Below are 21,546 nucleotides of genomic sequence, written 5' to 3'. Positions count from 1 at the left end.
ATCTTACTTTGTCTTACTTATAAACACAATTACACTTGTACATCATACAGAGTAAATTAAATATAAGTATACAACATATATCTTACTTTGTCTTACTTATAAAAACAATTACACTTGTACATCATACAGAGTAAATCAAATATAAGTATACAACATATATCTTACTTTGTCTTATAAAAACAATTACACTTGTACATTGTACAGAGTAAATTAAATATAAGTATACAACATATATCTTACTTTGTCTTACTTATAAAAACAATTACACTTGTACATCATACAGAGTAAATCAAATGTAAGTATACAACATATATCTTAATTTGTCTTTTGTATAAAAACAATTACACTTTTACATCACACAGAGTTGTATGCAGCTGTTAAAAAACAAACTCCCTGCTACTGTCTTAAGATTTTAATGTGGGTGAAGTCAGTTTTAAGATAGATAGCTTTAGATAAACTTTTGATTTGAAGATAAATATCTGTAGAGGTTGTAGCAGTAATGTTTTAAAAACAGTATTGATGTTAAAAATATTGGCATTTTTAAAGGTCACTTGCAGTTGAGCTGTTTCTTCACATAATCCCTAAGTACACCATGTGGTTACAGAATGCAAACTATTTTTTGTAAATATACTGTTTATGTTAATATGTTAGATCATTGTTAAATAAAAGATTTAAGTTTTGTTTATTTAAAAATATATATTTATTTTATTATTTAGGTAACTTTGGTTCCCCTTTTGGTGATGGACCAAAACCAATGTCTATATTTGAGTTGTTGGATTATATAGTGAATGAGGTATGTAAAAACATGTACTGTGATACATATAATACATAAACATTTCTAGTTCTGTACATCTGTTATCATTCTTACACAAAGTAAAGGTTTAAACAATTCAAAATTTTCTAGGAGTATACACCTTTTATTATTATTACATAAAGTATAGGTTTAAACTATTCAAACATTTGTAGTGTGCATCTTTTATTGTTGTTACATAAAGTATAGGTGTAAGCTAAACATTTGTAGTGGTGTACATCTTTTATTGTTGTTACATAAAGTATAGGTGTAAGCTAAACACTTGTAGTGGTGTACATCTTTTATTGTTGTTACATAAAGTATAGGTGTAAGCTAAACACTTGTAGTGGTGTACATCTTTTATTGTTGTTACATAAAGTATAGGTGTAAGCTAAACACTTGTAGTGGTGTACATCTTTTATTGTTGTTACATAAAGTATAGGTGTAAGCTAAACACTTGTAGTGGTGTACATCTTTTATTGTTGTTACATAAAGTATAGGTTGAAACTATTGAAAGTGTTGTAGTGGTGTACATCTTTTATTGTTGTTACATAAAGTATAGGTTGAAACTATTGAAAGTGTTGTAGTGGTGTACATCTTTCATTGTTGTTTTGTAATATAAAGCCTGAAGTTTTGGTTTTTGAATTATCTAAAGAATGTAATAGATGTTGCAAGGTGCAGTACAAAAACATTTAGAACTGAAAAAAATTAACATTATATTTTTAAAACATTTATAGAAACGACATAAAAACTTTCCACATAATGTTCTGGCATATTTTGCCAGATATAATTGTTTATACCATGTGCTCATAATTGTGAGTGTTGACATGTAAACACTTTTATACAAATATCAATTGTGGGATGATGAAATTTAAACAGAAGAGAAATATTTTAAAAACTTTAAAGTCGATAGTGAAGAACTAAGCCACAATCAAATTGAAGTAGGAATATTATATTATTTCTTGATGGTAAACTAACACTGATTCTTTCATGGATGTGAGCGCAGGTGTTTGAATCTGGTTTGTATGAGACTGAAATTTGGTTATTGGCTATGTACATGGTAGGTGTAGTAAAATTGAACTATTTACAAATATGTTTATTATTGTTTCTATGTCATCTTTAAAAGTTCCATTGTTCCAGGATACCAACCAATCATAAAGGTTTTCATTCCACTGTTGTGCTTTATTCATGAGGTTTTACCAGTTGTAGTCCATAGTGTCATTGTTTTATAGACTTGCTCTTAAAAATCACTTAACTTGTTTGTCACTTGATTATCCTCTGATATTTTGTAAGTATCAAATCACTCCTGAGAAATTATTTTGTAAGTGAACTATAATTGGAATGTACACATGTATAGATTATCTAAGTTGAAACAGTGCTATGTTTGTGATTTCCATGTTTAGTGTGCAGACTTTTCTATTTCTGGGAATAGATTCAAGTGTCTTTTAAAACTAGGAATATACTAATCCGTGATGACAAGAAAATCCACTTGTAAAGAAAAATGTATATGTAAAAATGGCTGGTATGGGTAGAGAAAACTCTAAAGTTTATGTATACAACATTTCAAGCCCAAAATAAACCAATACAAAGGAACATCTTTATACCTATATTAATAAATATAATCCAACATCTAAGCACACCCTCTACATTCCTATACTCAATTACACAACCCCCTTCAAACATGTGGTCAGCTATCAGTCAGTTACCTCTTTCTTTCTTTGTGAACCTGATGATGACCAAAGAAGGTCGAAATGTTGTTCGCTCCTCTACATAAAAAGTTTTCTCAACCCATACCACCCGTTTTTACATATGTAGGAATATATTCAAGTGTCTTTTAAAACTAGTTTTGAGTGTTTCGAGTATAGTGGTACATTTATGTAGATGACATAATTGCGGGATTCACATCTACAGAAGACACGCTTAATTTTTTTCAGTCACATTAACTCTATACATCCCAACATTAACATCACATGTGAACAGGAAGAAATCAATCAAATATCATTTCTTAACCTCAAAATTACAAGAATTGATACACAATTTAAAACAGAAATCCACCAAAAAATCACCCATACTGGACTATACATTCCTTGGGACTCAGCACATGAAACAAAACAAAAACTCAACATACTAAGAAACCAAATAAACACAGCCATAAAACTATGTTCACCAGATAAAATTAATGACGAATTAGATAAAATAAAACAATATTTCATCAACATCAATAAGTTTCCTCCACGAACCATAGAAAACATTATACGCACACACCTAGACAAAAAGCAAAATCAACCAACTAAAGTAAATACAGCTCACGAATCAAAAAACCACGAAACCATATACTGCTGTATACCATATATTTCCGACATCAGCAGAAAAATACCGAACATTTTTTTCAAAAAACTTGTAACAAAATATAATATTCCAGTTCATACAAAATTTATTCAAAAACCAGGCACAGAACTAAGGTCTATACTATGTAAAACCTACACTGACAAACACCACACAAACATTATTTATAAAATACAATGTGGTAACTGCCACGTCTTCTATATTGGAGAAAAATGGAAACCAGATTCAAAGAACATAAAAAGTCACCTTCACACGTTTTCGAACACTGCAAATCAAATAAACACAACATAACCATAGAAAACACTCAAATACTAAATAAAGAAACAAACACAAAATTAAAGAAGCCTTACTTATACAACAACTGAAGCTCAAAATAAACCAATACAAAAGAACATCTTTATACCTATATTAATAAATATAATCAAACATCTAAGTATGCTCTCTACATTCCTACACTCAGTTACACAACTGCCTTCAAACATGTGATCAGATATCGGTCAGTTACCTCTTTCTTTCTTTGTGAACCTGACAATGACCAAAGATGGTCGAAACGTTGTTTGCTCCTTTACATAAAGTTTTCTCTATCCATACCAGCTGTTTTTAGATATATATATAACGTGTTTATGGTAAGTAAGGAAGTATCACGTTATTCTCTAAATAATGTACTTTGTTTTCTGTTCTGTTTTTCAGTTCCAAAGAAATTATATGTATGTATCCATGTTTAATATGTTTTTATTTATAACTTTTGGTTTACTTCAGTACAGTGAATCACTTTAAGTGTAGTATGTTAATGAGTTACTTTGTAAGTTTCTCTCCTCATAATGTTTCATTCACTATCAATGATAGCTGTTTATCTATTTTATAGCCTCCACCAACAGTGCCTGCAGGAGTGTTTTCAGCAAAGTTTAAGGACTTTGTTGACCGATGGTAAAAATGTTTGTTTGAATTAATTATAACACGACTGTTATTAAAGTAAACTTCTGTTAACAGTTCTATATATTTATATGCAGTAGTTTAACTTGTAAACAGGCATTTTTAGTTTAGAAACACCATGACTGCTACTAAAGCAAGCTTTGTTAAACAGTTTTATATATTTATATGCAGTAGGTTAACATGTAAACAGATGTTTTTAGTTTAGAAACACAATGTGTTGCGCCTGGTGATTAGGTTGTCTAACTTGCAATCTGTGGGTCACAGGTTTGGATCCTGACCACATGAAATGTGCTCACCCTTTCAGCTGTACAACATTATAATGTTTTAATCATTTCTTCTATCTGTTGATAAAAGAGTAGCCCAAGAATTGGCATTAGATGGTGTTGACTAACTGCTTTTCCTCTAGTCTATTGGTTCTAAAGTAAGGACAGATAGCTCACATGAAGCTTTCTGTAAAAATCATAAAAACAATAAAATCATTATGTTATTAGGTTAAAGAATTTAAATATTATACATTTATAATAATTAATATTCTTGCTTAGTCTGATTCACACCTTCACTGTTGTCGTTAACAAAAGGTGACGATGTATGTGTTTGTTGTATCCTGGCATTGGCAAAAGGCCTCATTGCCACTGGATACAGCAGATGTAATATGATTGACATGTTATGATAAACCATTATGGGTTCACAGTATTAGTAACTTAGTTTTTTTGTTGTGTCTGAGGTCTGATTAACAACTCTGGGAACAGTAAAAACTAGTAAATTCAGGTAAAGTAACATTGAATGAGAAATTAATAGTGTTAAAATACAAATACAATGAATAATATTAATCCTTACCTGAATTGTGAATGATTTAATAAAAATTGTTATTAATTAGAATTAGTGTGATTCACACTAATACTTGTTCTTCTTGAAAATTGATGATGTATATGTTGTCTTGACCACTGCTATGTCTGACCAGCTTGCTGAGTCCTGGTACTGGGTGAAAAGCCTTGTTGACACTTGATATAATAGATGTATTGGGATTGCACATTATAATGCATTCTCCTTTACTTTTACTCATAGGTTCTTTGACTTAAATATTAAAAAGTGCAGAACACAATGTCTGACTAGGTTCTTCTAATTTTTTTGTAGTTTGAAGAAAATCCCAGAAGAAAGAACTGACTTAAAGACATTAATGGTAAGTTGACAAATATTCCTGTCATTTTTGGTGTCATGTTTTTATCTGGTTCTTAACTGCTATATAACAGTTTTTGTAATGTATTTCACATGGTTGTTGATTTCTGACCACTTAGGACATAGAGATATTCATTGTACTTATTAAGTTTTTCTTCAGTATGTTATGTGTTTGGATCACAGTTATTTTATAATGACACTAATTGCTGATAGACCCTAATAAAGATGTCTGAAGAGTTTTTGAAAGAAAAAAATGTTCTTAACAGTCCTTTTGTATATTACAGGCACACATGGTCATGCTCCAGGGAAAGTCCTTTTTTACACACAACAGTATATTTACAATGTCTAAACGTTCAATGTTTATTTTCAGTGATATGAATGTTTTATAAATAAATGTGATTAGTAACTGTAAAAAGAAGACTTGAATTACAAGCTATACGAGCACTTTGTGAAAATTGTTATGTAACAAAAGTTTGTTCTGTAATACCATCAAGTTGTATAAAAAACAAAAAATTATACTCAACTGGCACAAGAAAATACATAAAACTGAAATTTCTCTGTGAGTAAATGACAATACATAACAAGTAAAACATTGAAGTAAATAACAATGCATAACAAGTAAAAGATTGAAGTAAATGACAATACATAACAAGTAAAACATTGAAGTAAATGGCAATACATAACAAGTAAAACATTGAAGTAAATGACAATACATAACAAGTAAAAGATTGAAGTAAATGACAATACATAACAAGTAAAAGATTGAAGTAAATGACAATGCATAACAAGTAAAAGATTGAAGTAAATGACAATACATAACATGTAAAAATTTGAGTAAATTACAATACATAACATGTAAAAATTGAAGTAAATGACAATACATAACAAGTAAAACATTGAAATAAATGACAATACATAACATGTAAAACATTGAAGTAAATGAAAATACATAACATGTAAAAAATTGAAGTAAATGACAATACATAACAAGTAAAACATTGAAATAAATGACAATACATAACATGTAAAACATTGAAGTAAATGAAAATACATAAGTAAAACATTGAAGTAAATGAAAATACATAAGTAAAACATTGAAGTAAATGACAATACATAACAAGTAAAACATTGAAGTAAATGACAATACATAAGTAAAACATTGAAGTAAATGACAATAGATAACATGTAAAAGATTGAAGTAAATGACAATACATAACATGTAAAAAATTGAAGTAAATGACAATACCTAACAAGTAAAACATTGAAGTAAATGACAATACATAACAAGTAAAAGATTGAAGTAAATGACAATACATATAAAGTAAAAGATTGAAGTAAATGACAATACATAACAAGTAAAACATTGAAGTAAATGACAATAGATAACATGTAAAAGATTGAAGTAAATGACAATACATAACATGTAAAAATTGAAGTAAATGACAATACATAACATGTAAAAAATTGAAGTAAATGACAATACCTAACAAGTAAAACATTGAAGTAAATGACAATACATAACAAGTAAAAGATTGAAGTAAATGACAATACATATAAAGTAAAAGATTGAAGTAAATGACAATACATAACATGTAAAACATTGAAGTAAATGACAATACATAACATGTAAAAATTGAAGTAAATGACAATACATAACATGTAAAAAATTGAAGTAAATGACAATACCTAACAAGTAAAACATTGAAGTAAATGACAATACATAACAAGTAAAAGATTGAAGTAAATGACAATACATATAAAGTAAAAGATTGAAGTAAATGACAATACATAACATGTAAAACATTGAAGTAAATGACAATACATAACAAGTAAAAGATTGAAGTAAATGACAATACATAACAAGTAAAACATTGAAGTAAATGACAATAGATAACATGTAAAAGATTGAAGTAAATGACAATACATAACATGTAAAAATTGAAGTAAATGACAATACATAACATGTAAAAAATTGAAGTAAATGACAATACCTAACAAGTAAAACATTGAAGTAAATGACAATACATAACAAGTAAAAGATTGAAGTAAATGACAATACATATAAAGTAAAAGATTGAAGTAAATGACAATACATAACATGTAAAACATTGAAGTAAATGACAATACATAACAAGTAAAACATTGAAATAAATGACAATACATAACATGTAAAAAATTAAGGTAAATGGCAATACATAACATGTAAAAAATTGAAGTAAATGACAATACATAACAAGTAAAACATTGAACTAAATGAAAAGTATGTAACGGGAAAAAACGAATTTTATCTTTAAATTCTTACAAGTCCACAACATTTACAGATAAATTTACATTAGGTTGAAGGTGTTATTACATATGTGCAGCCCCACATGTAAATATTTGTAGTTGCCTCTGTTGTGATACAGTACAGTAAAATATCTTTTTCTGGATAAAACTCCAATTATAAACATTATTTAGAACTCTTACAGGCAGTTATTGCTGTGATATGGAAAAAATCTAAGTAATTCTGTTTCTTATATATTTATTTACACCTCTAGATACCAGTGGATAAAGATATGTCATGACAGATTGACAGAGTTGGATTCAGGATTTTATTAACAACATATATCAGTAATCTTCTTATCAAAGTGTAGTTTATCATTCAAATCTTAATATTGTGTAAGTTTTAATTTCTTAATTTTAAGAGAAATATTTCAACAAATGTCCAGTCATCACTTTCACGTGGCAGTTGACATGTGTTTACTCTAAATAATCCAGATAAACATGCTCATGTTTCAACTTCTGAGTTTTAATATAAAGTTATAATATAGATATTGCTGAGAAATAATCTAATTTTATAGCATATTGATTTTACAGAAATATAAGCTCGGGTTTCCTTGTTCACATGCTCTATTTTAAAAGTGTTGACTAAATTCCAACTTGAAATCACTAAAATAAAGTTTTTACTATATGTCAGTGATGTTTTTAACATCCATCCAGAGGAATGTTTTAAATATAAAAAATGGCATAGGGTAAAAAACAAGCCTTCTTAACTTCGAACATTAGTTTGGTAAACAGGAAACTAGAGCAGTATTACAAAGTTTTGGATGCAAGAGAAGTTAGTTTCACTATTACTGCCTGTTGAACTGGTAAGATGTTGGAGATACATGTGTGTGCCTGACAAAAATTTGATGATGATGAAGTTTGAACTCTATTTCTGGATCCTAATCAGAATACCTGTATAAACCTAATTGAGGAATTTATATGTTTTAATCAACTTTTAGCAGAGCGTATTATTCCTGGGAATGTTTTTATAACATTCATTTTATTCATTCAGAGCAAACTACAAGATGAAATTATTTATTTAAAACACAGGATGTATGGAATCTGTGTTTTATTTTTAAATGTAACATATATAATAGTTACGAAATACCTTTTATCTTGCTTCAGGATAAAGTAATTCAATCATAGAATTATTAAAGACATATGTGGACCATGTTGATGTTTTAAAACACATTTTCAATTTCTTTTGAAATATTTCTTTGTCCATTTCCTTTTAAGTGTATTGTTTTTTACAGTTATTGTAATGACATACGAGTCATTAACAAAAATTTCATGAATAATGCAATTAATTAATATGAGATCCTGCAAGTTTGAAACTCTGTTACCTAAAGACGTTTTTTATAATCATTTGTTTTGAATATTCTGTTAGAACCATCCTTTCATCAAACAGTCAGAGGCAGAATCTGTTGATTTTGCTGGATGGATATGTCGAACCATGGATTTAAACCCAGTATCACCAACTAAGAGTACACAAGACAGTCAAGTGTAAGAGAAGACATTTTGCAGTATTGAGTATTGTGAAAACATTCTGATTTTTACCATCTATAAATTTTTTTCTTAAGTAATGGCAGCTTTGACAGTTTGTCATTTCTGATAAGACAAATACTTCCTAAATTAAAATCCATCATTATCAGGTGGATTGGAATCAAAGAGAATAGTTGACAGAAAAACATTTCTCCAAATGTACCAAAGCTGCTATGACAACTCATTCAGATGTTTTCATTTTGAAACTTTAAAGATGTGTTGAACTACAGTTGTGATACTTAATATTAAAACATTTTCAGAAGTTTTTTTTGTTGTTTGTTGTATTTTTAAAAATACTTCTTGTAATGTTAGTTATTACTTGCCACACACGTGTCCTTCTTGTAACCTTAGTTATTATTTGCCACACATGTGTCCTTCTTGTAACCTTAGCCACAAACATGTCCTGCTTGTAATTTTAGTTATTACTTACCACACACGTGTCCTTCTTGTAACCTTAGTTATTACTTGCCACACACGTGTCCTTCTTGTAACCTTAGTTATTACTTGGCACAAACATGTCCTTCTTGTAACCTTAGTTATTACTTGCCACACACGTGTCCTTCTTGTAACCTTAGTTATTACTTGCCACACACGTGTCCTTCTTGTAACCTTAGTTATTACTTGCCACACACATGTCCTTCTTGTAACCTTAGTTATTACTTGCCACACATGTCCTTCTTGTAACCTTAGCCACAAACATGTCCTGCTTGTAATTTTAGTTATTACTTACCACACACGTGTCCTTCTTGTAACCTTGGGTATTACTTGCTACACACGTGTCCTTCTTGTAACCTTTGGTATTACTTGCTACACATATGCAGAATTGATTAAACTATATTTATTAAGAACTGTAGGTTTTACTTCCTGAATGTTTCTTTTTTATTCAATACATAGTTGTTTTTATCACAACAGAAACTCATACGTTGTGTAATAAAATATCTCAAGAAATTCACAGTTACATTGTTCTGAGAATTTCATTAAATAACTCAAGACGAACGAGTCTTATGACTGTTTTTATAAAACTTTGTGTTTGTCAGTAGTTTTACAAAGTTTTCTAAGATGTTTTTAAGGACTATATTTCTTAGATTTAATTAAACTTTACTGGAAATTAAGGACAGTTTGATAAATAATTTCTTAGATGACTGTTAGTTTCCAGCATGAACTGTTGTATGTGTGTAACCAAAATTGCTCATATTTGTGATTGTTGATTGTGTTTTATTGCAAATTTTGAGATTTTGATGAAATTGTTATTTATGTACTGTATGTTTTAACGTTTAACATTATGTTTATTGCAATGTTTTTAACATGTATTGCTTCTTCCATGTGTTGTGTGAAGAAACTGCATTTCAGCTCACATCTTTTATTAAAAGTGTGAAAATAAGTGGATTAATTAGTATTTAGTACTTTTGTTAACTAAATTAATAACTAAAACTGTTACTGGAAATGGAAGTGATAGAAAATGGTAAATCTTTAATGAAAACTGTTGCTGTCAATGAAAATAATATAATATTGTAAATTACTAATTAAAACAGTTTAACTAAAAATAGAAGTAATAGAATGTGGTAAATTATTAATTACAACAGTGTTACATGAAATGGAAGTAATAGAATGTGGTAAATTATTAATTACAACAGTGTTACTAGAAATGGAAGTAATAGAATGTGGTAAATTATTAATCACAACAGTGTTACATGAAATGGAAGTAATAGAATGTGGTAAATTATTAATCACAACAGTGTTACATGAAATGGAAGTAATAGAATGTGGTAAATTATTAATTACAACAGTGTTACCAGAAATGGAAGTAATAGAATGTGGTAAATTATTAATTACAACAGTGTTACTAGAAATGGAAGTAATAGAATGTGGTAAATTATTAATTAAAACAGTTTAACTAAAAATAGAAGTAATAGAATGTGGTAAATTATTAATTACAACAGTGTTACATGAAATGGAAGTAATAGAATGTGGTAAATTATTAATTACAACAGTGTTACTAGAAATGGAAGTAATAGAATGTGGTAAATTATTAATCACAACAGTGTTACATGAAATGGAAGTAATAGAATGTGGTAAATTATTAATCACAACAGTGTTACATGAAATGGAAGTAATAGAATGTGGTAAATTATTAATTACAATAGTGTTACATGAAATGGAAGTAATAGAATGTGGTAAATTATTAATTACAACAGTATTACATGAAATGGAAGTAATAGAATGTGGTAAATTATTAATTACAACAGTGTTACCAGAAATGGAAGTAATAGAATGTGGTAAATTATTAATTACAATAGTGTTACATGAAATGGAAGTAATAGAATGTGGTAAATTATTAATTACAACAGTGTTACTAGAAATGGAAGTAATAGAATGTGGTAAATTATTAATTACAACAGTGTTACTAGAAATGAAAGTAATAGAATGTGGTAAATTATTAATTACAATTTTTCTTAAAAGTTGACCCCTTAAAAGTTTAAGATAAGATTTAAAATGTGAACAAGAATGTGACTTCACAAACATGTACAGTTTATGTTTTTAATTGTAAGTTCTCACTTCTTGTCAACAGAAAAACATATTTTATTGTTTTTTTTATAAATGTGCTTAGAAGGTGAAGAAATGTCAAATAACAAGAGAATCTGACAGAAGAGCTGAAATGTTGTCGTAGTGAATTCATTTATTTTAACCACAGTTGTTTTCACTGTATAAAAAGTCTATTAATTATAATAAATAGAGATAAGTGTGCTTCTCAGTTGAAATTAGTAATATGATTTTAATCAGTTTAGTCCTAACCTAAGTTATACTACAATAGAATCACAGTCTGGTTATTACTTATTATTTTTATGTGTAAAAATTCAATGTAAATTTAAGTTTTGTTTATGAACAATATAAATATATTTTTTTAATGAAAGAAGATTCAGTTGAACATATAAACATAGTGCAACATTTTAACAAAGTTAATTGAGGTGTATTTATTTCATACTTTACGTTCATTCATGTAAAGATATACCATCAGAAAATTTACTGCTACTTATGTTCAAGTTATTATTTACTTTAGTAAAATAAACAGTGAAAGGTTTCGTACCTGCAGCTTCCTGTGTTTTAAATAGGATGTGAGGTTGGGCTGCCATAAATAATCTGTTTACATTAAATATACATGTTTATTCTGGTGTTTTTGTATTTTAATATTGTAGGTCGGTTAGTGTGCTGTTGTTTAATTGTGATGTCTACTGTGCCTTTCTCGCAGCTACTTTTATCTTGTACTTTTACAATTTTTAATAGATTATTATATTAATAATAATTTTAGTTGCTACATGTAGTCTTCAAAACATTTTGCTGGTATTTTGGCATGAGTTGCATTTTTTTTATCTTAGTTTTGGGAACATTTAGTTTGTGTGTATAGAAACAGCAGATAGACAAATTATTAAAAGAAGCAATCTTGAATCTTTCTGTGAATAAAACTAGTTAAAATTTTATTAATACAGTTTAAAAAATTCCACCACCTATTACTGCTCACCTGTAGTTTCTTTTTAATAATTTTATTTTGTATAAATAATTTGAAATTCGTGTTGTGGTTTTAGAACTTAAGTTATTGAAAAATTCATAATTAGGTATTTTTGAAGTTAGGAAAAGGTACAAAGAATTATTAAAATATTTTCAGTTGAGCTGTTGAAGCTATAAATAAATATAATTTTATTAATATATTTCAATTGCTTCCTTCCATGTAAATTTAATAAAATCACTAGCAGCTAATAATTATATTTTTTGAGACAAAAAAATCACACAAGGTGTTATTGATTGTAGAATCTACATCCCTTGTTTTAAACATCAAATTATTCTCTTATCTTCATGTATTGTAACTGTGGAAAACAAGTACAAAGATTATCCATAAAATTCATTGTTTGTAACTTTTAAAGCTTGGTTTCCTTCACAAACATAATTTCCTCCAGTTCGTTTATATTTTAGGTTCTACAGCTTGAAAACCATGGTTTTAGATTTCAAACCTAAATTGTGTTTATTGGTAATTGAACTTCAAAACATTTTAGAACGACAATGTTATCCCATAAGAGAAAACAATCGGTGGTTTTTAAAGATATTCTAATATAAATCTGTTACTCAGGGAACTTCTGAACTTATAATGTTTGTTTAATTTCACAAGCTCTCAGAGAAATGTTCAGTATAAAACCTTTTAACACAGGTTCAATGATATAAGCCTTCAACATCTTAGTTCATATATATTTCTTGCTGCTAGTAACTAGAACGTTATGGTAACCATTCCAAGTACTCCTGTAGATATTGTTAAGTTTGTATATTTTGGTCAGAATGACTGTAGTAAGCAACAAATATATAGATATTATTAAGTTACAGTTCTACTTTGGAATTTAAAAAATTTTTCTCTGTATTTTTATTCATCTGCATTGAAATAAAATATCCTGGGACAACTGCATATTGTGTACAAACTGTTTCTATTTAGTGTTGATCCAAATGCGTTCACATAAAGTCTATATATTTCTATGATCAGCCTATCATTTACTTACCATTTTATTTAGCCCTCCCACAAGTAGGTATTTTGTATTTCTAAAAATCAGGGGAATGTAACACAAATAGGTTAGTGACTTACTGCACACTATATTGAAAACAAGGCCTATAAACCACTAGATTCAGTGTGAAAAACCCTAATTACCTTCTTATTTGTATTACATATCACAAAATTTGCTAAATACCTTAGATATCTATAGCAGATCTTCAGCCATGATATACAAATGAGATGCATTGTATTATAATTGAGATAATTGTGTTATAGTTTAAAAAATAACAATGTATAACTTGAAGGTGTCAAAAGAGTTTTTACACAGAGGAGCATATTATTCATTTTGTATAAATGTTCATGATGTAGTATACAAGTACATACTTGCTTGGGTATTTCTATTTAAAATGTATTGGACACATAGTTGAGATAGATGTGTTAAAACATATGTAAATCTCCCAGTAAGATGTCATATAGCACATCGCGAATAGATTCTAAACTGTATGGTATGTTGGTCACAAAAGAGCCATCATAGAAGCTGTGTGAAAATGTTTCATCTAATAAGTCTGTTAGAAAGACCGAAGTTATTATTTCTAAACTGAAAGTTAGATAATATGGAACTGCAAATTACATTGTAAATAATTATGTCCACACTTAAAGAAACACTAATAGTTATTAACTGTTAACATAATGATGAGGCTGGTATCTAATCCAGCTTCAGAGTTCAAAATGAACTAATTTATGACTTATTAATTAATTTATTGGATCATGAAAAAAAATCCACTGAACGATATTTAAAGAAATGAAATCAAATCTCTCAGCCAAGCTGGTAACTACACCTATAGTAATGTTTAACTTGGGGCATCAATGTACTTAAAACAAAATATGTGGCCTATCAAACTAACAAGCTAGTAACTACACCTACAATAACGTTCAACTTCGGGCATCTTTGTAGTTAAACCAAAATATGTGGCCTATTAAACTAACAAGCCAGTAACTACACCTATAGTAATCCTTAACTTGGGGCATCATTGTAGTTAAAATATGTGGCCTATCAAACTAACAAGCTAGTAACTACACCTATAGTAATGCTTAACTTGGGACATCTTTGTAGTTAAAATATGTGGCCTAACAAGCTAGTAACTACACCTATAGTAATGTTTAACTTGGGGCATCATTGTAGTTAAAACAAAATATGTGGCCTATTAAACTAACAAGCTAGTAACTACACCTATAGTAATGTTTAACTTGGGACATCTTTGTAGTTAAAACAAAATACGTGGCCTATCAAACTAACAAGCTTGTAACTACACCTATAGTAATCCTTAACTTGGGGAATCATTGCAGTTAAAATATGTGGCCTATCAAATTAACAAGCTAGTAACTACACCTATAGTAATGTTTAACTTGGGACATCTTTGTAGTTAAAACAAAATACGTGGCCTATCAAACTAACAAGTTTGTAACTACACCTATAGTAATCCTTAACTTGGGGAATCATTGCAGTTAAAATATGTGGCCTATCAAACTAACAAGCTAGTAACTACACCTATAGTAATGTTTAACTTGGGACATCTTTGTAGTTAAAACAAAATACGTGGCCTATCAAACTAACAAGCTTGTAACTACACCTATAGTAATCCTTAACTTGGGGAATCATTGCAGTTAAAATATGTGGCCTATCAAATTAACAAGCTAGTAACTACACCTATAGTAATGTTTAACTTGGGACATCTTTGTAGTTAAAACAAAATATGTGGCCTATCAAACTAACAAGCTTGTAACTACACCTATAGTAATCCTTAACTTGGGGCATCATTGTAGTTAAAATATGTGGCCTATCAAATTAACAAGCTAGTAACTACACCTACAGTAATGTTTAACTTGGGGCATCATTGCAGTTAAAACAAAATATATGGCCTATCAAACTAACAAGCTTGTAACTACACCTATAGCAATGTTTAACTTGGGGCATCATTGTAGTTAAAACAAAATATGTGGCCTATCAAACTAACAAGCTTGTAACTACACCTATAGTAATGTTTAACTTGGGGCATCATTGTAGTTAAAACAAAATATGTGGCCTATCAAATTAACAAGCTAGTAACTACACCTATAGTAATGTTTAACTTGGGACATCTTTGTAGTTAAAACAAAATATGTGGCCTATCAAACTAACAAGCTTGTAACTACACCTATAGTAATCCTTAACTTGGGGCATCATTGTAGTTAAAATATGTGGCCTATCAAATTAACAAGCTAGTAACTACACCTACAGTAATGTTTAACTTGGGGCATCATTGTAGTTAAAATGTGTGGCCTATCAAACTAACAAGCTAGTAACTACACCTATAGTAATGTTTAACTTGGGGCATCATTGTAGTTAAAACAAAATATATGGCCTATCAAACTAACAAGCTTGTAACTACACCTATAGTAATGTTTAACTTGGGGCATCATTGTAGTTAAAACAAAATATGTGGCCTATCAAATTAACAAGCTAGTAACTACACCTATAGTAATGTTTAACTTGGGACATCTTTGTAGTTAAAACAAAATATGTGGCCTATCAAACTAACAAGCTAGTAACTACACCTATAGTAATCCTTAACTTGGGGCATCATTGTAGTTAAAATATGTGGCCTATCAAATTAACAAGCTTGTAACTACACCTACAGTAATGTTTAACTTGGGGCATCATTGTAATTAAAATATGTGGCCTATAAAACTAACAAGCTAGTAACTACACCTATAGTAATGTTTAACTTGGGGCATCATTGTAGTTAAAATATGTGGCCTATTAAACTAAAAAGCTAGTAATTACACCTATAGTAATGTTTAACTTGGAACATCATTGTAGTTAAAATATGTGGCCTATAAAGCTAAAAAGCTAGTAACTACACCTATAGTAATGTTTAACTTGGAACATCATTGTAGTTAAAATATGTGGCCTATAAAGCTAAAAAGCTAGTAACTACACCTATAGTAATGTTTAACTTGGAACATCATTGTAGTTAAAATATGTGGCCTATCAAATTAACAAGCTTGTAACTACACTTATAGTAATGTTTAACTTGGAACATCATTGTAGTTAAAATATGTGGCCTATAAAGCTAAAAAGCTAGTAACTACACCTATAGTAATGTTTAACTTGGGGCATCATTGCAGTTAAAATATGTGGCCTATCAAATTAACAAGCTAGTAACTACAGTTATAGTAATGTTTAACTTGAGACATCATTGTAGTTAAAATATGTGATAAAGAGATTTGTGACTGTTATAGTCCAATTAATGATAAAGAGACTTGTGACTGATTGTTGTAGTTTAATTAATGATAAAGAGACTTGTGACTGATTGTTGTAGTTTAATTAATGATAAAGAGACTTGTGACTGATTGTTGTAGTTTAATTAATGATAAAGAGACTTGTATCTCGTATAAAATATGAAGAAACTTAAGTGTCAAACATTGAGCTGACAATTTAGAAACTACACTAATATGTTTTATTCACTTCATAAATGTAAATATAATGCACCAGTTTTCAAGTAATTCTTATGTAATATTATGACGTTTTTTATACAACTTGTTAAAATCGGATACAGACTTTTAAAATCCTATGTCAATGTCCAAACTATGATTAAATGTTTATGCAAAACTACATGTCATAAATAAAAAATTAACTATTTTAATTACAATACCATACTGTCAGTAATTCTTTTAAAAATAAAATACATCTAAAGTAGTGTCAAAAGGTCAAAAACAGAATTTAGCTTTATTTAAACATGTTATCTCTAAGTAATAAAATAAGAGAAAAACAACAGGGAACGAATGTCGCTATCATTATAAGGGTTCGATTTATGTTGGTGCATATTAGTAGAAAATGGATATAAAGGTTCGATTTATGTTGGTGCATATTAGTAGAAAGCACTATAAGGGTTTGATTTATGTTGATGCATATTAGTAGAAAATGGATATAAGGGTTCGATTTATGTTGGTGCAATTAGTAGAAAGCACTATAAGGGTTTGATTTATGTTGATGCATATTAGTAGAAGGTAGAAAGCACTATAAAGGTTTGATTTATGTTGGTGCATATTAGTAGAAAGCACTATAAGGGTTTGATTTATGTTGATGCATATTAGTAGAAAGCACTATAAGGGTTACATTTATGTTGGTACATATTAGTAGAAAGCACTATAAGGGTTACATTTATGTTGGTGCATATTAGTAGAAAGCACTATAAAGGTTACATTTATGTTCATGCATATTAGTAGAAAGCACTATAAGGGTTAGATTTTTGTTGGTGCAGATTAATAGAAAGTGGATGTAAAGGTTAGATTTATGTTGGTGCATATTAGTAGAAAGCACTATAAGGGTTACATTTATGTTGGTACATATTAGTAGAAAGCACTATAAGGGTTACATTTATGTTGGTGCATATTAGTAGAAAGCACTATAAGGGTTACATTTATGTTGGTGCATATTAGTAGAAAGCACTATAAAGGTTACATTTATGTTCATGCATATTAGTAGAAAGCACTATTTGGGTTACATTTATGTTGATGCACATTAGTAGAAAGCACTATAAGGGTTAGATTTATGTTGGTGCAGATTAGTAGAAAGTGGATGTAAAGGTTAGATTTATGTTGGTGCATATTAGTAGAAAGTGGATGTGAAGGTTAGATTTATGTTGGTGTGTATTAGTAGAAAGTGGATGTAAAGGTTAGATTTATGTTGGTGCATATTAGTAGAAAGTGGATGTAAAGGTTAGATTTATGTTGGTGCATATTAGTAGAAAGTGGATGTAAAGGTTAGATTTATCTTGGTGCATATTAGTAGAAAGTGGATGTAAAGGTTAGATTTATCTTGGTGCATATTAGTAGAAAGTGGATGTAAAGGTTAGATTTATCTTGGTGCATATTAGTAGAAAGTGGATGTAAAGGTCAGATTTATGTTGGTACATATTAGTAGAAAGCACTATCAGGGTTAGATTTATGTTGGTACATATTAGTAGATAACATAGCTATACAATAGTTCTTATTAGTGTAACTGAGATAAGCCTAATACAGATGTTTTGTTTTGAATACAAACATAACACAAAAATGGAAAATGAATCTCTAAGAAAATAAATGTGTATAATGTTTTATAAAAATACATGGAAGCAAAACTAATTTGTAAGTTTTTGAATTTTGTATCGAGCAGTTTTAATTGTGAATTTTATCTACAAACTAAACTAAGTCACACTAAAACACTATAATTAGTATTGTAATGCTAAGTACTTCGGCACTAACACTATTGTTTACAAAACAAAAATCCTTTCTTTTACATTTCAGGTCATAAATAACAAAAACACAACACTTCACATTAGAACACTTCTGGCAGGATGTGCTATTTTTTCTCTAAAATTCTTTTATATGCTTCGTCAAGAACTTACTTGCAGATTCAATTGTCACTTCTAGTTGGAAATACCTGTTGTTTTCGTTTGTTACATAACCCTTAAAGTTATACGCTGCACTGTTTTATGTCTACTGTATTTATTCACTGAAATTAAAGATAACGTTTAAAGTAATTTAAAGAAAGAAAAAAAATGTAATTATTTGAATTTATTTTAGGCCTAAACACAAAACTTGGTGGGTGAACTAGATATCTCTGTTTCAATAAACCATATTATAAATAAGGCGAAAACACATTGCAGTTGTCTCCTTTTCCTGTTTTCTGTTTTTTTTTTCATTCCTAAGCTAAAAACCCGTTTTAAAATTATTAATAAGTTGCAAAGTTTAACATTCTATATGGTTAATATGCGATTCTCTTAAAGAAAGAAAAAAAATATAAGAATTTCATTTTTTATTAATTTCATAGTTGTTAAACACGAAAAAATAAATAATAAAATAAATCTAATAACGAAAAACACATCATAAACCTAAATACTGAGAAACTTTTAAACGTGGAAGTATTGAGTTAGAAACTTCTTGAGAAAAATTTCGAAAACACTAATTATTGGTGGTTGAAAGAAAAACGTCTCTTGGACTTGTGATTATTCTTCAAAATATAAAATCTGTAAATATATTACTAAATATGATGACGATATATATAAAAATTAATACTACTCTATAATGAAAAAAGAAACATAAATTAGTATTATTTGCTTTTTTACAAATTTACAGTAAACCAGCTCTACAGCAAATATGACCGAAAATATAACATTTGTAACATATTATAATAGTGTGTCATTGTGCGATGATTGATTCCAGTCGAAGTTCTAATAAATTTAATGCTGTCTGCTGGTAGATCGCGTCATCTAGTGAAAAGACCAGTAACTACTAATACTTAGGCGTATTATACTTTTACATATCTGCAGTGGAAAATTCCTCTGCATATTTCACTCGTGATAAGGTAAAGTGTGAATGGAAATACGATTTCGTTCCGATGTGCCTGAAACAAGAAGAAAAAATACAACGAAGATTAAATTCTTTAGTACTTTAATAACAGTACAAAAATTATCTTTAAAAACCCTCACAAATGTCACTTATAAATTTCGACATTAAGTAATTTTAAAAATAAAAAACGAAAGATTCCAAGTAACTGACATACTTTCTACAATGAATTTAACATATAAGACAAATGTACGTTTCAGTTAAACTAAAATTATATTAAGCCAAGTAAGCTTTGAAAATAAAATTTCCTTTTAAATAAATGTAGCAGTAAAATAATATTACAGAAAACTCACAATAACAGACAGTGTACTTAACTGTTTAGACAGCCTTGAGTTCATGAAAGTTCTAACACTTGACACCTGGCTTGTAAATTTTAATGGACTGTAACTGTCTGTTGAATGACGGAGTTTTTCTTTCTGTGCCGAGGTCTTCTTCAGACCAGCGGAGACCTAAATATAAAAACCGAAACGCTGTCCCTTTTCCATTCAATAGGCAGCTGCAGTCCATTAAAGTTTTCAAATCTACTATCATACGTGGTTAAAACTATCTTGCACAGAACCAGTATGAATCCATTGTTAGTTGTGGCTCTATTGGAGGGTATCTAGATTTCGATACCCCTGTGATAAAGTTTGATGAAGCTTCTTAAGATACAGCGGTATATACTTGTAACGCTATAAACCGTGTTTCGATAGCCTTGGTGGGCAGAGCACAGATATCCCTTTTCTGTGACGTTGCGCTTAACTACAAAAACAAAATAACCTCTTTAGAGATGGCAGATTAATCGTGTTCTGTTTGGTTTCTAAAGACTACTACCATGGTCTCTCCCCGTATTGGTTCCAAAGATCGTTACGTGTATTAGACTAGTGGCTTGTTTTTTTCTCAAGGCCACAGTTGTATCATAGGTGAAATATTACAGCATTCGAACGTGTTGAATATTCTATTTTTTGTCCAGTTTAGTGAACAACCAATGTAGGTTTCAACATAACTTCTTTTTTATCATAACCATTAAAAAGTTACATGTATAAGCCGTAAAAGAATAAAAAAAACTAATTCAACGGACAACAGAAAAAAAGGCTTTTCCAGTTCCTCTGACAGCAAATTTAAATTCACGTTTACGACACACTCGTAAAGACCCATCATAAAGTATTAATAAAGAAGAATACTGACACAACATTACAAAGAAGGAAATATTATTCAGTAACTATACAAAATCAGCAACATTTTTGAAGATAAATGAACGTCCTCCTTCAAACAAACAATATCATTTGCCTTTTCTATGATATTGTTATAATGCTGATACTAACAATTATAGATGTTAATTGTCAATTACTTTTCTCTTAGAGAGACTTTAAATGGTAATAACATAAAATAAATCAATCTGAAGTTTCTATGTCCATTTACTGAAGAAAATCACTCACCTGAACATGACTGTTTACCTATGGTCTCTAACATAACCTATGTTGACAAGAAACACTCATCTGAACACAACTGTTTACTG

At 29.1% G+C, this 21,546-nt stretch overlaps 2 protein-coding genes across 5 annotated transcripts in view; one reads left to right on the top strand and one right to left on the bottom strand.

The window, feature by feature from the left end:
- The window catches only part of LOC143249937 (dual specificity mitogen-activated protein kinase kinase 1-like), a 77,842-nt gene extending 64,304 nt beyond the window's left edge, over positions 1–13,538 (top strand). For all 3 annotated transcript variants that reach the window (XM_076500552.1, XM_076500553.1, XM_076500556.1), the window contains 4 exons: positions 717–793; positions 4,002–4,063; positions 5,204–5,249; positions 8,937–13,538. In XM_076500552.1, coding sequence (XP_076356667.1) covers positions 717–793; positions 4,002–4,063; positions 5,204–5,249; positions 8,937–9,056 — 305 coding nt within the window. In that variant the 3' untranslated portion in view covers positions 9,057–13,538. The remainder of the gene's footprint in view (positions 1–716; positions 794–4,001; positions 4,064–5,203; positions 5,250–8,936) is intronic.
- Positions 13,539–17,101: 3,563 nt separating this feature from the next.
- Positions 17,102–21,546, bottom strand: part of LOC143249938 (follistatin-like) — a 62,597-nt gene continuing 58,152 nt past the window's right edge. For both annotated transcript variants that reach the window (XM_076500557.1, XM_076500558.1), the window contains one exon: positions 17,102–20,046. In XM_076500557.1, coding sequence (XP_076356672.1) covers positions 19,994–20,046 — 53 coding nt within the window. In that variant the 3' untranslated portion in view covers positions 17,102–19,993. The remainder of the gene's footprint in view (positions 20,047–21,546) is intronic.

This window comes from Tachypleus tridentatus, chromosome 4 (genome assembly GCF_004210375.1).
Source record: "Tachypleus tridentatus isolate NWPU-2018 chromosome 4, ASM421037v1, whole genome shotgun sequence".
Taxonomy (NCBI): domain Eukaryota; kingdom Metazoa; phylum Arthropoda; class Merostomata; order Xiphosura; family Limulidae; genus Tachypleus; species Tachypleus tridentatus.
The sequence above is the reverse complement of the archived record's forward strand: the minus strand, read 5'-3'. Positions and strand labels throughout refer to the sequence as shown.